Source organism: Cyrtonyx montezumae, unplaced genomic scaffold (assembly GCF_038088225.1).
Source record: "Cyrtonyx montezumae isolate F1298 unplaced genomic scaffold, pur_monq_1.0 scaffold_34, whole genome shotgun sequence".
In the NCBI taxonomy this organism is placed as follows: domain Eukaryota; kingdom Metazoa; phylum Chordata; class Aves; order Galliformes; family Odontophoridae; genus Cyrtonyx; species Cyrtonyx montezumae.
This window is the reverse complement of record NW_027072039.1, coordinates 1888423-1904132: the sequence shown is the minus strand read 5'-3', so window position 1 is coordinate 1904132 and position 15710 is coordinate 1888423. Positions and strand designations below refer to the sequence as shown.

At 39.1% G+C, this 15710-nt stretch overlaps 1 protein-coding gene across 1 annotated transcript; it reads left to right on the top strand.

Annotated features, from left to right (window-relative positions):
* Positions 1 to 2933: 2933 nt before the first annotated feature.
* On the top strand, positions 2934 to 14792 carry CCDC125 (coiled-coil domain containing 125). Its single transcript, XM_065745193.1, has 11 exons — positions 2934 to 3222; positions 4387 to 4442; positions 5360 to 5446; positions 6126 to 6203; positions 6903 to 6988; positions 9021 to 9103; positions 9950 to 10065; positions 10843 to 10950; positions 12218 to 12389; positions 13940 to 14073; positions 14478 to 14792. The coding sequence occupies exons 1-11, from the start codon at positions 2955 to 2957 to the stop codon at positions 14745 to 14747; spliced, it is 1458 nt and encodes a 485-aa protein (XP_065601265.1). The 5' UTR covers positions 2934 to 2954; the 3' UTR covers positions 14748 to 14792.
* Positions 14793 to 15710: the final 918 nt, after the last annotated feature.

Below are 15710 nucleotides of genomic sequence, written 5' to 3'. Positions count from 1 at the left end.
GAAGGGACTTAAAGCTCACCTAGTACATTCATGTAACCAGCTACCTGTCGGGCTTCTCCATCCTGGCCATCATCAGTGGTCTCATTTCCGATCAGTGTTCTCATCACTGCTTCAGGATTCTCAAGACAAAATATTTCCTGTATCATTTCTAACTCTGTAATCTGGTATAGGGGGTTTCAAATGTTGATTTAGCCAGACTCAACTGGCTTGCTTTCTGAGACTGAGTAAAAGATCTATCTCTTTTTTTTTTTCTAATTTATACTGCAAAGCTTTTTCCTGATCTAATTAATGTATCTGACTGTGCCACATGAGGTTACTAACTGGCAAGGGTTTAACCATTTAATCACTAGTTTGTGTAATCAGATGTGTCTCTGTTTGGGCTGTCACCAGTGCTGCTCCCAACACAGTGCTCACTGTGGTTTTTCATTTCTCTGGAAGCAATTTTTGTTCATTTACAAGAGTTGTGATTCTTTCCACTACAGCTTTGGGATTTTGCCAATTGTTCAGAGGTGAAGCTGTTCCCACTGGGGAATGGCAAACGCTGTACCTTTTCACGTTTTCAATAATGAGAGCAGTCAGACACTAGCTTTTCCTGAGCAACCATGGCTTCTACTGCTCAAATCTCTCCTGGCATATAGCTGAGAGGTTGCTTCCCAACCCTTCCCACCTATATTATCAAAATATCAGTATCCTTCATACCTCTCCCCAGCTGTTAGCTTCGCTGGCATAGTTAGAAGGATTCCCTCAGTGTTGGAAGGTTCAGAGGCTACCTGTCAGCTACATGCCGGGCTGCTGTGGGCAGGGTTGCCACCCAGCAGATTAGTCTGCCCAGGGCCCCATCCTACCTGGTCTTGAATGCCTCCAGGCATGGGGCACCTGCTGCTTCTCTGGGCAGCTGCGCCAGCGCCTCACTGCCTTTGGAGTGAAGAATTTCTATCTAAAGCATAACCTGAATTTTCCCTCTTTCACTTTAAAGCCATCCCCCTTACCCCATTACTATTAGACCATAAAAAAAATCAGTCCTCCCCCTACTTAGAAGTTCCCTTCAAAAAAATTAAAGGTTGTGGTGTGATGTCCCTGGAGCCTTCATGCTAAACAAGCCCAATTTTCTCAACCTTTTTTCATAAGAGATGCTCCAACCCTCTAATCGTGTTGTGGTCCTCTTCTGGACCCACTCCAACAGCTTTACATCCCTTCTATGCTGCGGCCCCACGTTTGGATACACTGCTCCACATGGGGCCTTACCAAGGCAGAGTAGAGGGGGACAGTTACCTCCCTATGCTGCCACCCCTCGGATGATGCAGCCCAGGATACAGTTGGCCTTCTCGGCCTCGAGTACGCTGCTGCTTCCTGTCTAGTTTTTTATCCATCAGGACGCCAGAGCCCTTCTCTGCAGGGCTGCTCTCAGTGAGTTCTGCTTCCAGTTTGTACACACCTCTGGGATTGTTGTGACACAGTTGCAATACCTTGCACTTAGCCTTGCTGAACCTCATTTGGTCCATGTGGGCACACTTCTTCAAGCATGTCTGGATCCCGCCGGATGGTGTCCCTTCCTTCCATGGTGACAACTGCACCGCTTAGCTTATAACATCAGCAAACTTGCTGAGGGTACACTCAATCCTGCTGTCTGTGTCACTGACAAAGATGTTGGAGAATGCCAGACCCAAGATGGACCCCCAGGGGATAGCACTTGTCCCTGGCCTTCAACTAGATGTGCAGCTGTTCACCACAACCCTCTGGCTGTGACCATCCAACCAATGATTTATCCACCCAATAGTCCACCCTTCACATTCCTATCTCCCATTTCAAAATAAGAATGTGTTGTGTGATCATGACAAAAGCCTTGTACGAGCCCAGGTTGACGATATTAGTTGCCTTTTCCTTGTCTGCTGATGCTGTCATGCTATCATAGAAGGCCACCAGACTGGTCAGGCACAACCTGCCATGCTGGTGAAGCCTTGCTGGCTGTCTCAGATCACCTCCTCACATGTGCTTTAATGTAGCTTATAGGAGGAGCTGTTCCATGATCTTCTCCAGCACAGGGGTCAGAGCAGGATGCTGAGGTTCACAAGGAACTGGAAGCTGACCCAAACTGGCTATGGATGTCCTGTAGTGTGCAGTGCCATGGAGAACAATAAAACTGGGGAGATTTGGCTGGAGGGTTGCTGCTGCTTGGGGATTGTCTGGATGCCAGTGGCTGGTGAGGAACTGCACTGTATCACATGTTCTGTACGGTGTTGTGTTTTTTTGTTTGTTTGTTTTGTTTTGTTTTATTATTATCATTATTATTAAACTGTATTTATCTCAACCCCACACAGCTGTTACCTTTTTTTTTCCCCAGTAATTTTCTTTTATCCCACAGTGGGTGGAGCGATCAAACAGCTTTGCAATGCTTAGCTGCCTGCTGCTTTAATAATAACAGCAACTGCTGCATCTCTCCCTGGGATGGTTTAATAAATCACATTTTTAATTCCTGCCTGGTAAATTAACTTCTCGGTAGTTATGGTTTCAACCTTGGAAGAATAAATAAATATATCTGAGCAGTCAAACTGTAAAGTTTTGGAACAGCCTCCGAAACAGCACAGGAAACACGGAACTGACACGAGTTAAAATGAAGCAAGGAATGAAACCGCTATAATAACACATGCCCCTGTAGCCCTCGGTCCCGCAGCTCCGGCGGGGCGGTGCAGGAGGCGTGCCCGCCCCGCAGCCGTGGGGAGGCTCGAGTGCCCGGGACCGGTAACGGAAGCGGGCTCACGCAGAGAGCTGCGGGTTTTTCGTTGAATGTTGCTTTGCCGCTTTAAGTAAGGTGCTCTGCTTATTTGTTTTGCTAAGTAAAAAACCTGCTGTTTTGTTAGGGGTTCGCATGGCCGGAAGGTGAAGTGCGCTCGGTTGAAAAAGAAAAAAAATTTAAAAAGATTATTGAGAAAAGAAAACAACAGGTGGAGGGTAAGATGGAGGAAGCAGAAGAGGATGACGTGGAAAGTGGAGACCTGGGGAATGGACTTAGGAGAAGACCTGGAGGTGTTTATGAAGGGGAAAAATTACGAAACTATTCATTCAGATCGAAGAAGCTGTCTGTAAAGGCTTACAGCGCTCTCTCATCAATAAAGGGAGTGGAAGAAAATGATGCTGCCCCTGTTCCCTGTCCCAAAAGAAACAGCTTTCATGATGGATCATCCAAGAGGCCTCTATCCAGTTCAACTCGACAGAGTAGCTGCGGTAAGGCTAATCTGGAATTCACTGTTCATCAGGAGGAGCATTCTTGGCCATATTGAGCAGTGGAGCCTCCACAAGGCATCACCAAAATTAGATTCAGCTGTTTGCCAAAACCCTCGGAGGCTGTGAGGGATTCCATGTGCATGTGCCTCACATGCTTCTTGGGGTCTAGTGCTTCTTGGGATTGATGGCAAAGCCTTCAGGTCTTCTGTCAGTGTAGCTGAATTGCAAGAAGTGCTGAGCCTGCTGGAGGCAGCCACCTAGTTGCTGCATCTCGGTCTTCCTTCAAAAACACGAACAGAAGAATTGCTTTGCAGCCAGCCAGGCCATGGCCCTTCTTGGTGTAAAATGGCCATTACTGGTATTTAGTTTTGCCTTTGAAAGGGACATCCTATGGTGGAGAGCAATGTCACTCTTCTCCAAATACATACACTGCATTGAATTGTTTGGCTCCTCAATGAAATGTATGTTCCCAGAGACCGCTTCTGAGGTTTACAGCTAAGTATTCAAACTCCTGTTTGCTATTTAGTTGACATTTGTGAGCTGGCATAATTTAAGAAGTTAGTTTTAGAAATCTACACGTCTCTGTTATCTCAGTGTTGGCATCCAGGTTTTTATCTGAAGACAACAGTACTGTGAATAAAATCAAATACAGGAGGGGTGTTCTTCACACTTCAGCTTCTTAACCTTACATTTTTAGCCATTTTTTGTACTTTGACATATTTCCATGTAATGTGCTTTTTCCCTCCTTTACAGTAAGTCTAATCTATCTTTTCTGCATGCTAAGCCATGTAATTATTCTCTCTTGGTTTCAGCAGTGTCAATAAGAGGATGCTAACAACAGCAATGTAATGTCGATTGTTTTCACTCTACACCTGCTGCTGCTCTCTGATGAGAAGCTACAATTTAAAATGAATCTAAAAAGTGAAATTATTTTTGGAGTCAATATGTCCTTTTTTAATTTTATTTTTGAATGGGAAGTTAAAATTGCACTTCCTGACTGTCTTAGCTTCTTTAACTGTGAAATAATGTTTGAGCTTAATGCTTATGTATTTCTTAGGTTTGCTTATTAGCTCAAGAAGTTAAAAAAAAAGACAAAAACTATCCCTGCATGTTTTCTGATTTCAAGTTAAATTCTCATGTTTTCATTATCTCTGAATCTTATAGAATCCAATAGTGAAGTGTCAAAAGAACTAAAGCAACAGCTCCAAGAAGCTCTAGAGGTGAGTAAAGCTACTATGAGTGCTATCCTTGAAATCTGCATTTCAATTTCATGCGTTGAAGCACAGTGTTATTTTAGTAGAAGCTGCTTGTGTGTTCAGAATCTTGTATGGACGCAGGTTCTTGAAACTAGAGCACTACTTGGAAGCCTTATTTTATTTTATGCCAGAGTGTAAGCTGCAGGTTATTCTCTGACTTTCCAGAGAAAAAAAAAAAATGAGAAATAGAAAAAAAAAATAGAGAATGTTAGAGGGATTGTACTCCTTTTCTAACAGGTTTCCTTTTTACTTCACATTAGACCTTGAAAATCTGAATAGTCTTGAAGCTTTTGATCTGCACTTTCATCAGAATGCCAAGGAACATTACTAATTTTCAATCAGATTAGAGTAACAAATTGGTACTGCTCACAGATACAATTCCAGTACCAACTGCTGAAGCAATAGAACTGGAAGAACAGTGGCAAAGTGTTTTGCGTGGCCAGAGATGAATAATCGAGTGACCTATATAGCTGTGAAGGAGAGGTGACTGTTAAAAGCAGTGGATTTTCATTTATCTCTTGGAAACAGAAAAAAAAGCCTCCTTCTGAAGAAATGAATGTTGCTCGCTTCATGTAAGTGCTCCAGACCTATGATAGTATATGCAACTTTATTAGCAAGGCAGAACTACAGTATATACTGGCTTGTTTTGTTTTCTGAATACACAGGAGGAAAACAGAATGGATAGGAACTACTATTCTTTAATGATTTTGCACTAGCATGCACTGTTAACATCTCTTCATCACAGGCAAACTAAATGAGAAAATCATAAGGGATAAAGATGAGATTTTTTTTGAGATGGACAAATACACAATGCTGTTGTCAAGGTTTTAACAAGCTAATCTTGGCAATTTTTCAGTGGTATCTACTTTATTTTGCTTTAGGAAATTGAAATGTTGAGAGATGAGCTTGAAACTACTCAAAGACAACTTGAAGGAAAAGATCAAGCCCTAAGAATTCTACAGAGCATGGTAGGAATTGTTCAGAGATCATGTGCTTTCTTACAGATAAAAGAAGGAAACAAAATCTTTCTGCCACTCCTCATCAAGCCTTGCAAACCTTCAAGTCCTTCTAAGGCTATAATTTAAATTGTTGAGTCTGCAAGTTTGTACAGACTTGGCTCTTACACTTCAATACTTCTGTGTGGAACCATCACAGTTATTTAGGAACACTTCACTGTTCTAGATAATTCTCAGAATTTCATCTTGGAGGATCCCTGAAGGACTTAGGAAATGCTGCCTTACTTGCAGTCCTTAAAATTACAGATTTTCCCAGTGACAGAGATTCTACTGCAAAGCAGAGATACTTTCAGTTAATTAGTCCATCTAAGCATTAATTGTTGCATCAGTCTCTTGTTCATGGGTTGTAAAATGTTAATTTGTTGTTACAGTGCATTATTGTGAAATTGACTGCCTACTTGCACAATCCATTTATAGTTCTGCAGCTTCTACCCTCAGACAACTGTAATAAGTCATATCTGGATCAAGGTATAGCTTTTGTAACCAAGTTTTCTGAGAGCCAGTATTGTGGAAAATCCTTACAGATACAATCTTTTTATAAATAATGCTGTGTTTTTTTCAGTAAAAGAGATCAAAACACAAGTTGAGCTCTACTTAGTTAAGTGTTTGATGCTCTATGCTCTTTCTGCAGGCAGTTTTTAGTAAAGCCACTAGTCATACAAAAGCAATGCTTGAAAAAACTGAGGAAGAAAAGAGAACTTTAGAAAAGGTAAGAGCGCAGCTTTCTTTTATACCTGCACAAAATCACAGAAGTTCATTGCTATTTATAAGGGTGGTCATATTGCTTATTTGAATCAGTACCAAAGTTTCAGCTTTTTTTGTTGTTGTTTTTTTTCCAAAGTGTTCTTATTCTTTTCTGGAAGGGAAAATATCATTCTATCATTCTTTTTATCTATACATTTTCCCACTACACTGCATACAAATATGTGATAACTGAAAATATTACAATTCTTTGGTTTCAGTTGTTCTTTGTTGTGAGTTTCACAGTTGTTTATACTGAGCTGCTCTACTTCTTAGTGATCCTGGAACTTCCAAAAAAAAGCCTAAGGAATGAATACCCAATTTTAATAGGGAAAAAGAGGAGGAAGAAGGCATTGAGCTTCATTAAACTGAGTTTGAAGTTTTGTCTCTCTTGTTATGTGCCCTTTCCACAGAACAGTAAGGAAAGAGAGAGATGGATTGGCTTTTCTAACTAAGCCACTACAAGCATTACTGTGTTCAGCAGGCTCTGGAACCCACAGATTAGTAATGCACTAAGTCACTGTTAATCTGCTGCCAAAAAAAATCATAGGTTGTCATTGGAGGCACCCTGTCTCTGTCAGTGCCAAACATAACACCAGCAGCTCCCTTTCTTCCTTTCATTGTGAGGATTGTAATGAATTGCTGCTGGCTTGTTTTGTCTCCACAGGAAATTAATATTTTGCAGTGGGAAATTGAATTTGATCAGGATAGATTTAGAAACATAGAAGACACATGGGCAAAAAAATATGACAGGTATTTAACTTATGTTGCATTTCTTTTTCCTTCTTTTCCTTTTTCTCTCCTTTTCAATGCTTACCAAATTTCCTTCCCAATTTGAGAAGGTTAATCTAAATTTCATGCCGTCGGATTTTTATTTATCAATTAAAACTACTACAATTAATAAGCCTCCGTTCTTTAGTTGGCTGGTTTTGCTAGTGAGTTTTCATTTTCATTCTTTATTGTGTTAGTCAGCAGGAACCAGATTGTCCTTATTTACTTTAAATGTAGATGAGGTATGGAGAATAACAGTATTTGTTTGTATGTAGAAATATCATTTTCTAGTTAATCATTGCTTTGCTTTCTCACATTGCAGGCATGAGCCTAAGTACTGGTAAAACTGAGTGCTTTTGGGAGAGGCTGATTAACTGGTTCTTTGTTTAGATAAGAATTATTCTGAATGGAAAGAGGGTGTAGTTAGGCAAGCAGAAGATGCCATGGTACTACACTAATATTCAGCTGCAGAAAAAAAGGCTTGAAAGATGTGTGCAGCAGTCTCACTCATTTAAATTGATAGTAGTAGCCCTGGCATCTACGCTTCAGAGTTACAGTTATTTTAGTGGAGTTTCTTTTGTAAAATTTTACATGCCAGAAAAACTTATGCACTATAGGAAAAAATTGCTAAGAAATTATGTCTCTTTCATCACTTAACTGGGTTACAGTGCCAAGAATTAACTTTTTTAAATTCTTCAGGAAAGTAGGAAGCTTTGGGAGGTAGTTCAGAGCAACAAAACTACAGTTAATGGTTGAAAGCTAGAGATAAGAGCTTCAGAAAGCCACAAGCTGTGGGCTAAAGACAGAAACAGCCAGCTTTGTAAATACACATTTTTGAATGTCCAGTATGATAGGATGAGAAAACATTTATTTCCCCTTCTTCATTCAAACAAAATATTTCAAATTATTATTTTGCTTTAAAAAAAATGAAGAAGAAGAAGAAGAAGTTAAAGGATGCTGAAATTACAGGCACCCGAAGAGAGTGATACACCAAAATAATGTATTGCTTTAACACTTAGGAATTTAGTTTACTGCATTTCAATAAGGAAATGCATAAAGGAAAACATGCATTCTAAATGTCTGTCATGTGCCTTCAGGACAGTATTAAGATACAGGAAGTTTACTTGCTAAAATTAAGACATGAGCTGTACTGTGTCCAGTTACAATTTCCTCTTTTCAAAGAAGCAAAAGATTGCTCAGAAAGAGTGTCAGAGTTTTACAGTTACAGTTTTTATAGAGTTTCTAATAGTAGTGCAGTACTTGCAAGCAAAGAATGAACTTACTTATAGGTATGGACTTATTATTAAACTGTAAAGTTAGGGGCACCACGTACTTGCATGTGAATTATTTTTTTATTACTATTTTTTTTACACACAGTTTAGCTCACATGGCCACGTTTAAATTGATAGCACGAGGGAGTGGCTTTACTAAAAAGGTCAGCCTGTTTGAACAGTGTGTGTTATCTGGATTGCAAAGAAACCTCCACATGAAAGCAGAGATTCTTACTATTGCTCCCTGCAGAGAGAGCTGCAGCCTGAATAACTGGGAGCAAACCCTACAGAAGCTTGTGTTACAGTCTGATTTCTGTGCCTTGGTTCAGTGCCCATCAGACCAACCCTACACAGACCTACTCCCACGGTGTACTGTGCTCAACAGCCCCTGTGCATTATTCAGAATATTTAGTTGATTTCATCTGTTTTCCCAGAAGAGAGGCCCATTAGTTTTTAATACGAATCCCCCATCAAAAGCACTATCTATGTAAAAGACTATTCTTTTTTATTTTAGAAGGCTAATTATGAGCAGTTGCAGGTTTATTAGCACCTCACTAGCAGTCAGATCTAATAATGCACTGCTTACTTTGGTGCAAATATCACTATGGGAAAAAAATCAGAAACTTTTTTTTTTTATTTGCAGGAATATTAGATACCTTTTAACAGGCAAATGGCTTTTTTTACATTTGATCGAACATTTAAAATATTTCAAAGATAATACAGCCTTTTTCTGACTTCTGCAGGATATACTGTGAGAACACAGCTCTTAAGGAGGCACTAAAACTGAGAACAGAAGAAGTTAAAACTCTTAAATCTGAAAATGCAAGTAAGGCACCAGCAGCTCTTTTTCTTAATACGTTGCTTCACTGGAATAATTCAGGAGTTGACTATGAATGAAAGTTTCTGTCATAACAAGTCTCTTTTTATTGGCAGCTGATATTAGTGGATATGCAGCAGCCTGTTTTAAACAGACCAGTCGTGTTTGCTATTGTCAAATTGTCACCCTAATTGGAAAAAATAACAAACAAAAAAAAAAAAAACAACAAACAAGAAACTGGTAGGACAAGTCTATTCTGAAGAAATAGACCTCACTGCGCTGAGGGACCCTGGATCTAGAGGGGAACACCCTTTTGTGTACTATTCTTGTTCTGCGGAAAGGGAGAAGCAGGCCAAGCAAGGCACAGGATGCTTGTGCTACAATTAAAATCAGCATTAGAGACGTACACTTTTAATGTATCTAGATTACTGTAGCAGAACCTTTGAGGTGTTCGGCGTGTTAGCTTTCTAATGGAGTTCTTTAGACTGCATGCTATGCAGGTATCTGGTTAGCTTAGATAGCTCAAGCTCCTTTCCCTTATTTCTTGTTTCCAGAAGCCTTTACAATATACAGAACTGATCAACCCACTGTTGTGCTTATGTACACAAGGCTGCTGCATAAGTTGTAAATTAAAAAAAAAAAAAGATGGACACATAATGATAAATTAATATATGAGACAGTACCTCACACAGAAGGAAAAGCAACTGGAATCTAAGTTCCAAACCTACATAGTCTCATTATATTTTCATAACTGATTCTTGAACTATTGAACTGTTTTGTTTAGCTGTAGTTAAACTCAGAAATTAAGAAATCAGAAGAGTGAACTTTAAATTATTGTTCTTGTTTATTTAATAGTCTTGAATCAGCAGCACTTAGAATTTCTTGCAATGCTTGATGTAAACAAACAGAAGATTGTTCAGGAGAACATGTCTGTGAATAAAAGAGACATCACAGATATTACAGGTCTTGAAGTAAGTATGAAGCCTGTTTTGTGAAACTGCTGGTTCAGAGGTATGCCCTGATGAGATCTGTAGGGAAAAGCATAAACCAGGTAACAATTTTTGTGTGTTGGATATCTTCTTATAGTGAAGTAGCTGGGCTGCCAGCAAGTTCCTCGTCAGTGGAGAATGTCCTTTTAGTCTGAATGTTTAAGAACGAGAGGTGATGATCTTGTGTCCCAGATTGTCATCTGGAAATCCATATTCCAAAATAGGTATATTTCTGATATAAAAGCAGGCTGTATAATATGATGTGTTTATTAATGTGTTCAGTCTGGCAAGATTACAGTATAAGACTTTATTTCTTTGCTTTTGTTTCAAAGTAAAAGCTAGAGGGGAGCAATGTTTACAGGAGTATGTTTATATACAGACCTACTGGAATGCATTTGTGGCTCTTCCCATGTATTAGCACACTGCTTGTACTACCTTGATTTTCTTGAGCTTTTCCATGTAAGTAACTACTGAATAGAAAACTTAAAGCCTTTGTGGTAGTAAATTTAGATTTTAACAGTTATTTGGCATAATTAGTATCACAAAAGAACTCTGTTAGGATTAGATGTAAAATTATTGCTGAAAAAGACATCACACGTGTCACAGTGAGTGAAAAAAAATGATGTCAAAACCCGTGTAGCCCAATTTTCCTAACTCTTAAACTCCATATGTAGGTTCAGGATTTTTTCTTTATTTGGCATCTTTTGGATTGCATTCCATATGTAGATATGTAACTGCTAGTTTGTTTTGGATTTTAAGCTGGCAGTTCTTGGAGCCTGCACCTGCAATTCTTCTGGGGGGCAGCCTTGTTCCTGTGCTAAAATGGCAGCTGTCACTCGAAAGCAAATTCTTCATCTCAAGCAAGAGGTAATGCTGTTTGATTTAGCTATGAGCAAGGAGAGATCTCATGAAAAATTTGTAAAAAACAAAACAAAAAAAAAAAAAACAAAAAAAAAAGTAAAGCCATAAACACTCTACCATGCCTTACACAAACTGGTGTGTTTTAAAATAAGAATGGATCTCAGAAATAATGTTTGTTTGTGATGCTTTAATTGTTGCTGATGCAAAAATATAATAATATAGAAATGTTTTTTCTAGTAAAAAAATTATTTCTTATTCTATTTTTTCTACTTTTTAATATGAAAATATGCACACTCTGCATTCATTCTGTAAATACTTACACAATGTGATCATGAACTACCACTGAAAAGAAAAACCCCCCTTTTTGCCTTCTTTCCTGGCACTGCTTTCTATCCCATTCCACTCCTTCTTTGTGTTGACATTAGCATTTATGAGTGCTCATCCAGCCAGACCGTTGAGCTGACCTTGCTAAAAATGATATATTTACATCACACTTAATACAACATAATGTTTTCAAGCTCATAAAGTCACTGACTTAGTAAATACATAGCTTTAGATTTAAGATTTTTTCTTTTCATTGGTGTTTTAGCCTGCACATTTGGTAACTTCTCTCATAGTCCTAATGCAGAAATCCCCATTGACATACTGATTTTGAAAATACGTGGAATAGAATAGAATAAGTTCACTTCCAGCTGGAAGGGACTTCTTAAGATTGAATCCAGCTGTCAGACTACTTTGGGTTGACTCGTAATTAAAATTAATCAATAAAAACATTATCCAAATGCCTCTTAGACCCCTTAGACAGGCATAAGACAGCAGCCATCTCTCTGAATCTGTTGTGTCTCTTTTGTATCAGGGTTATTACACCTGATACAGGTACCATTCTTTTGCTCCTGTGCATACTAGTAGAGAAAAACCTGTTCTGCAAGTGCAGAGATGAATAGGCATGGTTGGGAGCATAGCTAATGCAATGCATAGGTGGTGTTAGCTTCATGCATAGAAATGGATTTAAATACATACTTCAAAATACATATCTTTATGTAGCAAGAAAGCCACTCTGTTCTATCGCTTCCCTAATTAGATACATGTAAAATTTGCTGCCCCCCTCGTCAATCCCTTTTATGTGCAGAAGGCTGCCTTACGAACTGCTGTGGTGACTCGGTAACATAAAAGTGCTGAACTGTGCTAATGGTTTCAATCAGTCTCAATTTTAAATCCATTATTACTTCCAAATTGCTTAACGTACTGTAAATTTCCTCTTAATTAAAACCAGATTGAACGTCTGACAAAGAGTAAAGATGAAGCTTATATTATGGCCGATGCCTTCAGAATTGCATTTGAGCAGCAGTTAATGCAGAGGAAGGACCAAGCTCTGAGGATTGCAGAAATGATGAAGATTAAAAAGGAGCCAAAATTTATAAACTGGAGGCGACTGAAAGAGGATGGTAACTGTATTTGTAATGATGGACTAGAAAAAAGTTAACTGATGGGCACAGGCGGACATTTTTATTGTATCAAATGTGTGTTTGTGGTTTAAAGACTGACCTGCTTCTGAAGAGATCAGAAAAAAGGAACTAAGTTATGTCAAAACTGTACATACCCTAAGAAATGCAGCTCATAGTTCACAAACTTCTACCTGAAGTTTCTTATATAGAATGTATACGTATAAGTGGATTGTTACAGTACTCATAATATAAAAAAGACTATAGGACATTGATGACACTAATCCTGCTTTTAGTGTAGCATTTTTTAATTACATGCTCATGAGCTGTGTTGTGCTAGAATAAATACTCTGTTATCCAGATTAATAATAACATTGTAGATAGATAATAAGGATGTTAGAAGAACAGCACAAAAAACCTATCACCTGGAAAGTATAGCCTGGCTATTTAGATGCTATCAACAATACTATTTTTATTTGTTCAATGAAGCCCGTATCAGGAAGTATAAAGACAAAAACACATACCTAGCTTTTACTGAAATACTACTTCTTTCTGTGTTGGTTTTTTTTTTTTTTTAATTACTTTCATTTCTTATCATTTGTGTTGGGATTAATATTTATTCTTCTACTGCTACTTAGCATGGTCATCTACAATCCCTCTGTGAAAGAACTATTACTGTCCTTTTCTTTGTTGAGAAAAAAGCTAATGAGAATTATTTAAGTGCTTATGTCATGGTCAAAACCATAGCAGAATTGAGGAATAGAACATACTTCAAAATGTGTTTCTGTTAGCCATTGATCTCTGTGTGCCAGGCATGGATCTGTCGGTCCCCTGGATTCCTTGGGTAGCTCCAGAAAATGATATTAAAACAGGATATGTCCCCATTGTCTGTTTCCCTTTTATCTGTATTGTTGTTTTACAAAGGCATAGAATCACAGTATGGCTTGGGTTGGAAGGGATCTTAAAGCCCACTCAGCTCTAACCCCCTTGCTGTATTGTCTCCCACGAGGTCAGGCTGCCCAGGGCCCCATCCAACCTAGCCCTGACCACCTCCAGTGTGTTCCAAGATTTATGTTTTGATACAAGCATTTAATCACTTTAATGCATTTTAATCTTTTGATATATCTTAGACACAGAACATATTTACAGAATCACCAAGGTTGGAAAAGATCTGTAAGATCATTCACTCCAACCATTCACCCATCACCAATATTGTATCAAATAAATATGTATTTTTTTCAGGCTACTAAGATGCTTAAAAACGCGTTGCCGTGAATTGCTATTTAGTTAGAGGCAAGATATACTTTTAAATAGCAAAGGTAACTTTTATTTTCAGTTTGCTCATATATCTGATGGAAAGTCTAAGTAGCTTTTTAAGTGATGGCATGAGTGGCACTGCATATTAATAACCTCCCATAAGATGTACAGTAGAAGCTCGAGCCTGCAGTGCCCATCTAAAGGAGACTGCTCAGAATTCAGTTGGATACACATTCATTTTATCTGTTTTTTCTCTTAAGTGTTTCCACTGTTCTCATACTTTCTGGTGTTCGTAGGGTCTGCCAAGCTACAAGGGTACAAGAACAGTCTGGGACAGAAATTATCAGGTCTGCTCTCATCAGATGCTGACAGCAGGAAAGTTGAAGAACTAGACAACCCTCATGAAATCCTGAAGATGTTAATAGATTTGGTTAGTATTACCTCTTAAACTAGACTCTGGGAGAACAAACTGAGCTGCAGAGTTTTTAATTAATATACTCAGATAAAAATGAGACAGAGATTCTTGTGTGGATACATGTTTGCATGTACGTGTAGAAATGCTGCTTCCTATGTGAGCATCACTGTTAAATGGCATGGACTCACTAGTTACTGTTGTTTTTGGTTACTGACAAACTCAGAGCTTGCCACCATGCCTATGGAGTCTTAATATCATTCTGACATTGTTTTTCTGACCTTTGTATATGCTGGACACAGTGATCCTCTTGTGTCCCTCCCAATGAGGGATCCTCTGTCATTTACACGGACTCCCTTGCTATTAGCTTATGTTTTCTTAGCTTATGTTTTCTTCCTATTCTTTCCATCGTCAACACACAGGTAAATGACAAAGAGGAGGCTCTGGCTCACCAGAGGAAGGTCAGCTACATGCTAGCTCGTGCAATGGAGCTGAAGGAGGTGGCACAGGAGATGCAAGACCTGCCTGTGGTGGGGCACAGAGGCAAAGCCATGCAGCCCTCTGGGCTACCAGCAGCGGGACATGCGTGCTGCTGTGACATGAATCTGAGCAGCCCTTCCTCTGCTTCCCATGAGAACGGGTGCGAGAACTCGGTCAGAGTGCTTCAAAAATCACACTCCTGGCCCTCTTAGACTGTGCCTTACAAGGAGGACAACCCACATGGCAAAGCTTGTGGAACGGTGGTGATCCGCCACCGCCTCTTAAGGCGGTTTTTCACTACTGCAATTACCTTACTCACAATATTGGGATTAGCAGAATTAGGGGGCCAGCTAGAGTGGATATTAACGTCGTGATACAGTTCACCAGGGTAGTTACAGTATCCTTTACCTGGATTTGAGGTTGGACACCAATAGATGGTGTACCTATTTGGGTGTCCCCTATTACTTGTACAATCATCTCTCATACTGCAGTATATCAATTGACAAACTGTAACATCGAATAATGGTGCCCCTATTGTAACATTTGTGGAATTCATTTGAGAATTGAAAACATTTGAGAATCATCAACCCTTATAAGCGTCCCTTTAAACCGCTGTTGGGGGTTTATTGTCCATCCTTACCATTGTTACCCATAACAATATTGTCACTATTGTTGGTGCACTCATTTTCCAGAATGACTACTCCTAGTTATTTCTTAGTTTCTTCCAGTTTATACAGTGAGCACTTTCAGTATAGCTTTGTGAGGCCTTCCAGATTAGGAAACAGAGGTCAAGGTGATTTCACCCCGGAGGTCATTCTCATAGCCCCACCTCTGTACACCCCTGCCTCCCTCGCCTACTCTTTTGCTTAGAGCAGCGGGGTGTATGATCTCGGCAGCAGTCGTATTCTTCAGGGGGAATCTCCTTTTTCCATTGACTTATGAGTCTTCCTAGTCTCTATCTTTCACCTCCTTTTTGGTTTTAGCCTCTTAATTGCTCACAAAATTATCTTCCAGTTGTCATTTTTACCAAATATCTTAAGGGGTATTCATAGGAAGAGTGAGTTCACCAGTGTTCATCATTGAATATACAATAAAATAACTAAGTTATCCCATCTGTTATAAAAAAAAAACAGCTTTACATTTTTCTTAAGAGTGATTTTTAGATCGTCCAAAGT

What these genes read in the sequence shown, in the direction of transcription:
- CCDC125 (XM_065745193.1), top strand. Translation starts at nt 2,955, where the DNA reads ATGGAGGAAGCAGAAGAGGATGACGTGGAAAGTGGAGACCTGGGGAAT. An exon ending in TCTTAAATCTGAAAATGCAA is followed by an intron (nt 9,104 to 9,949) that starts GTAAGGCACCAG and finishes TTTATTTAATAG; the next exon opens with TCTTGAATCAGCAGCACTTA. An exon ending in CAGATATTACAGGTCTTGAA is followed by an intron (nt 10,066 to 10,842) that starts GTAAGTATGAAG and finishes TTGGATTTTAAG; the next exon opens with CTGGCAGTTCTTGGAGCCTG.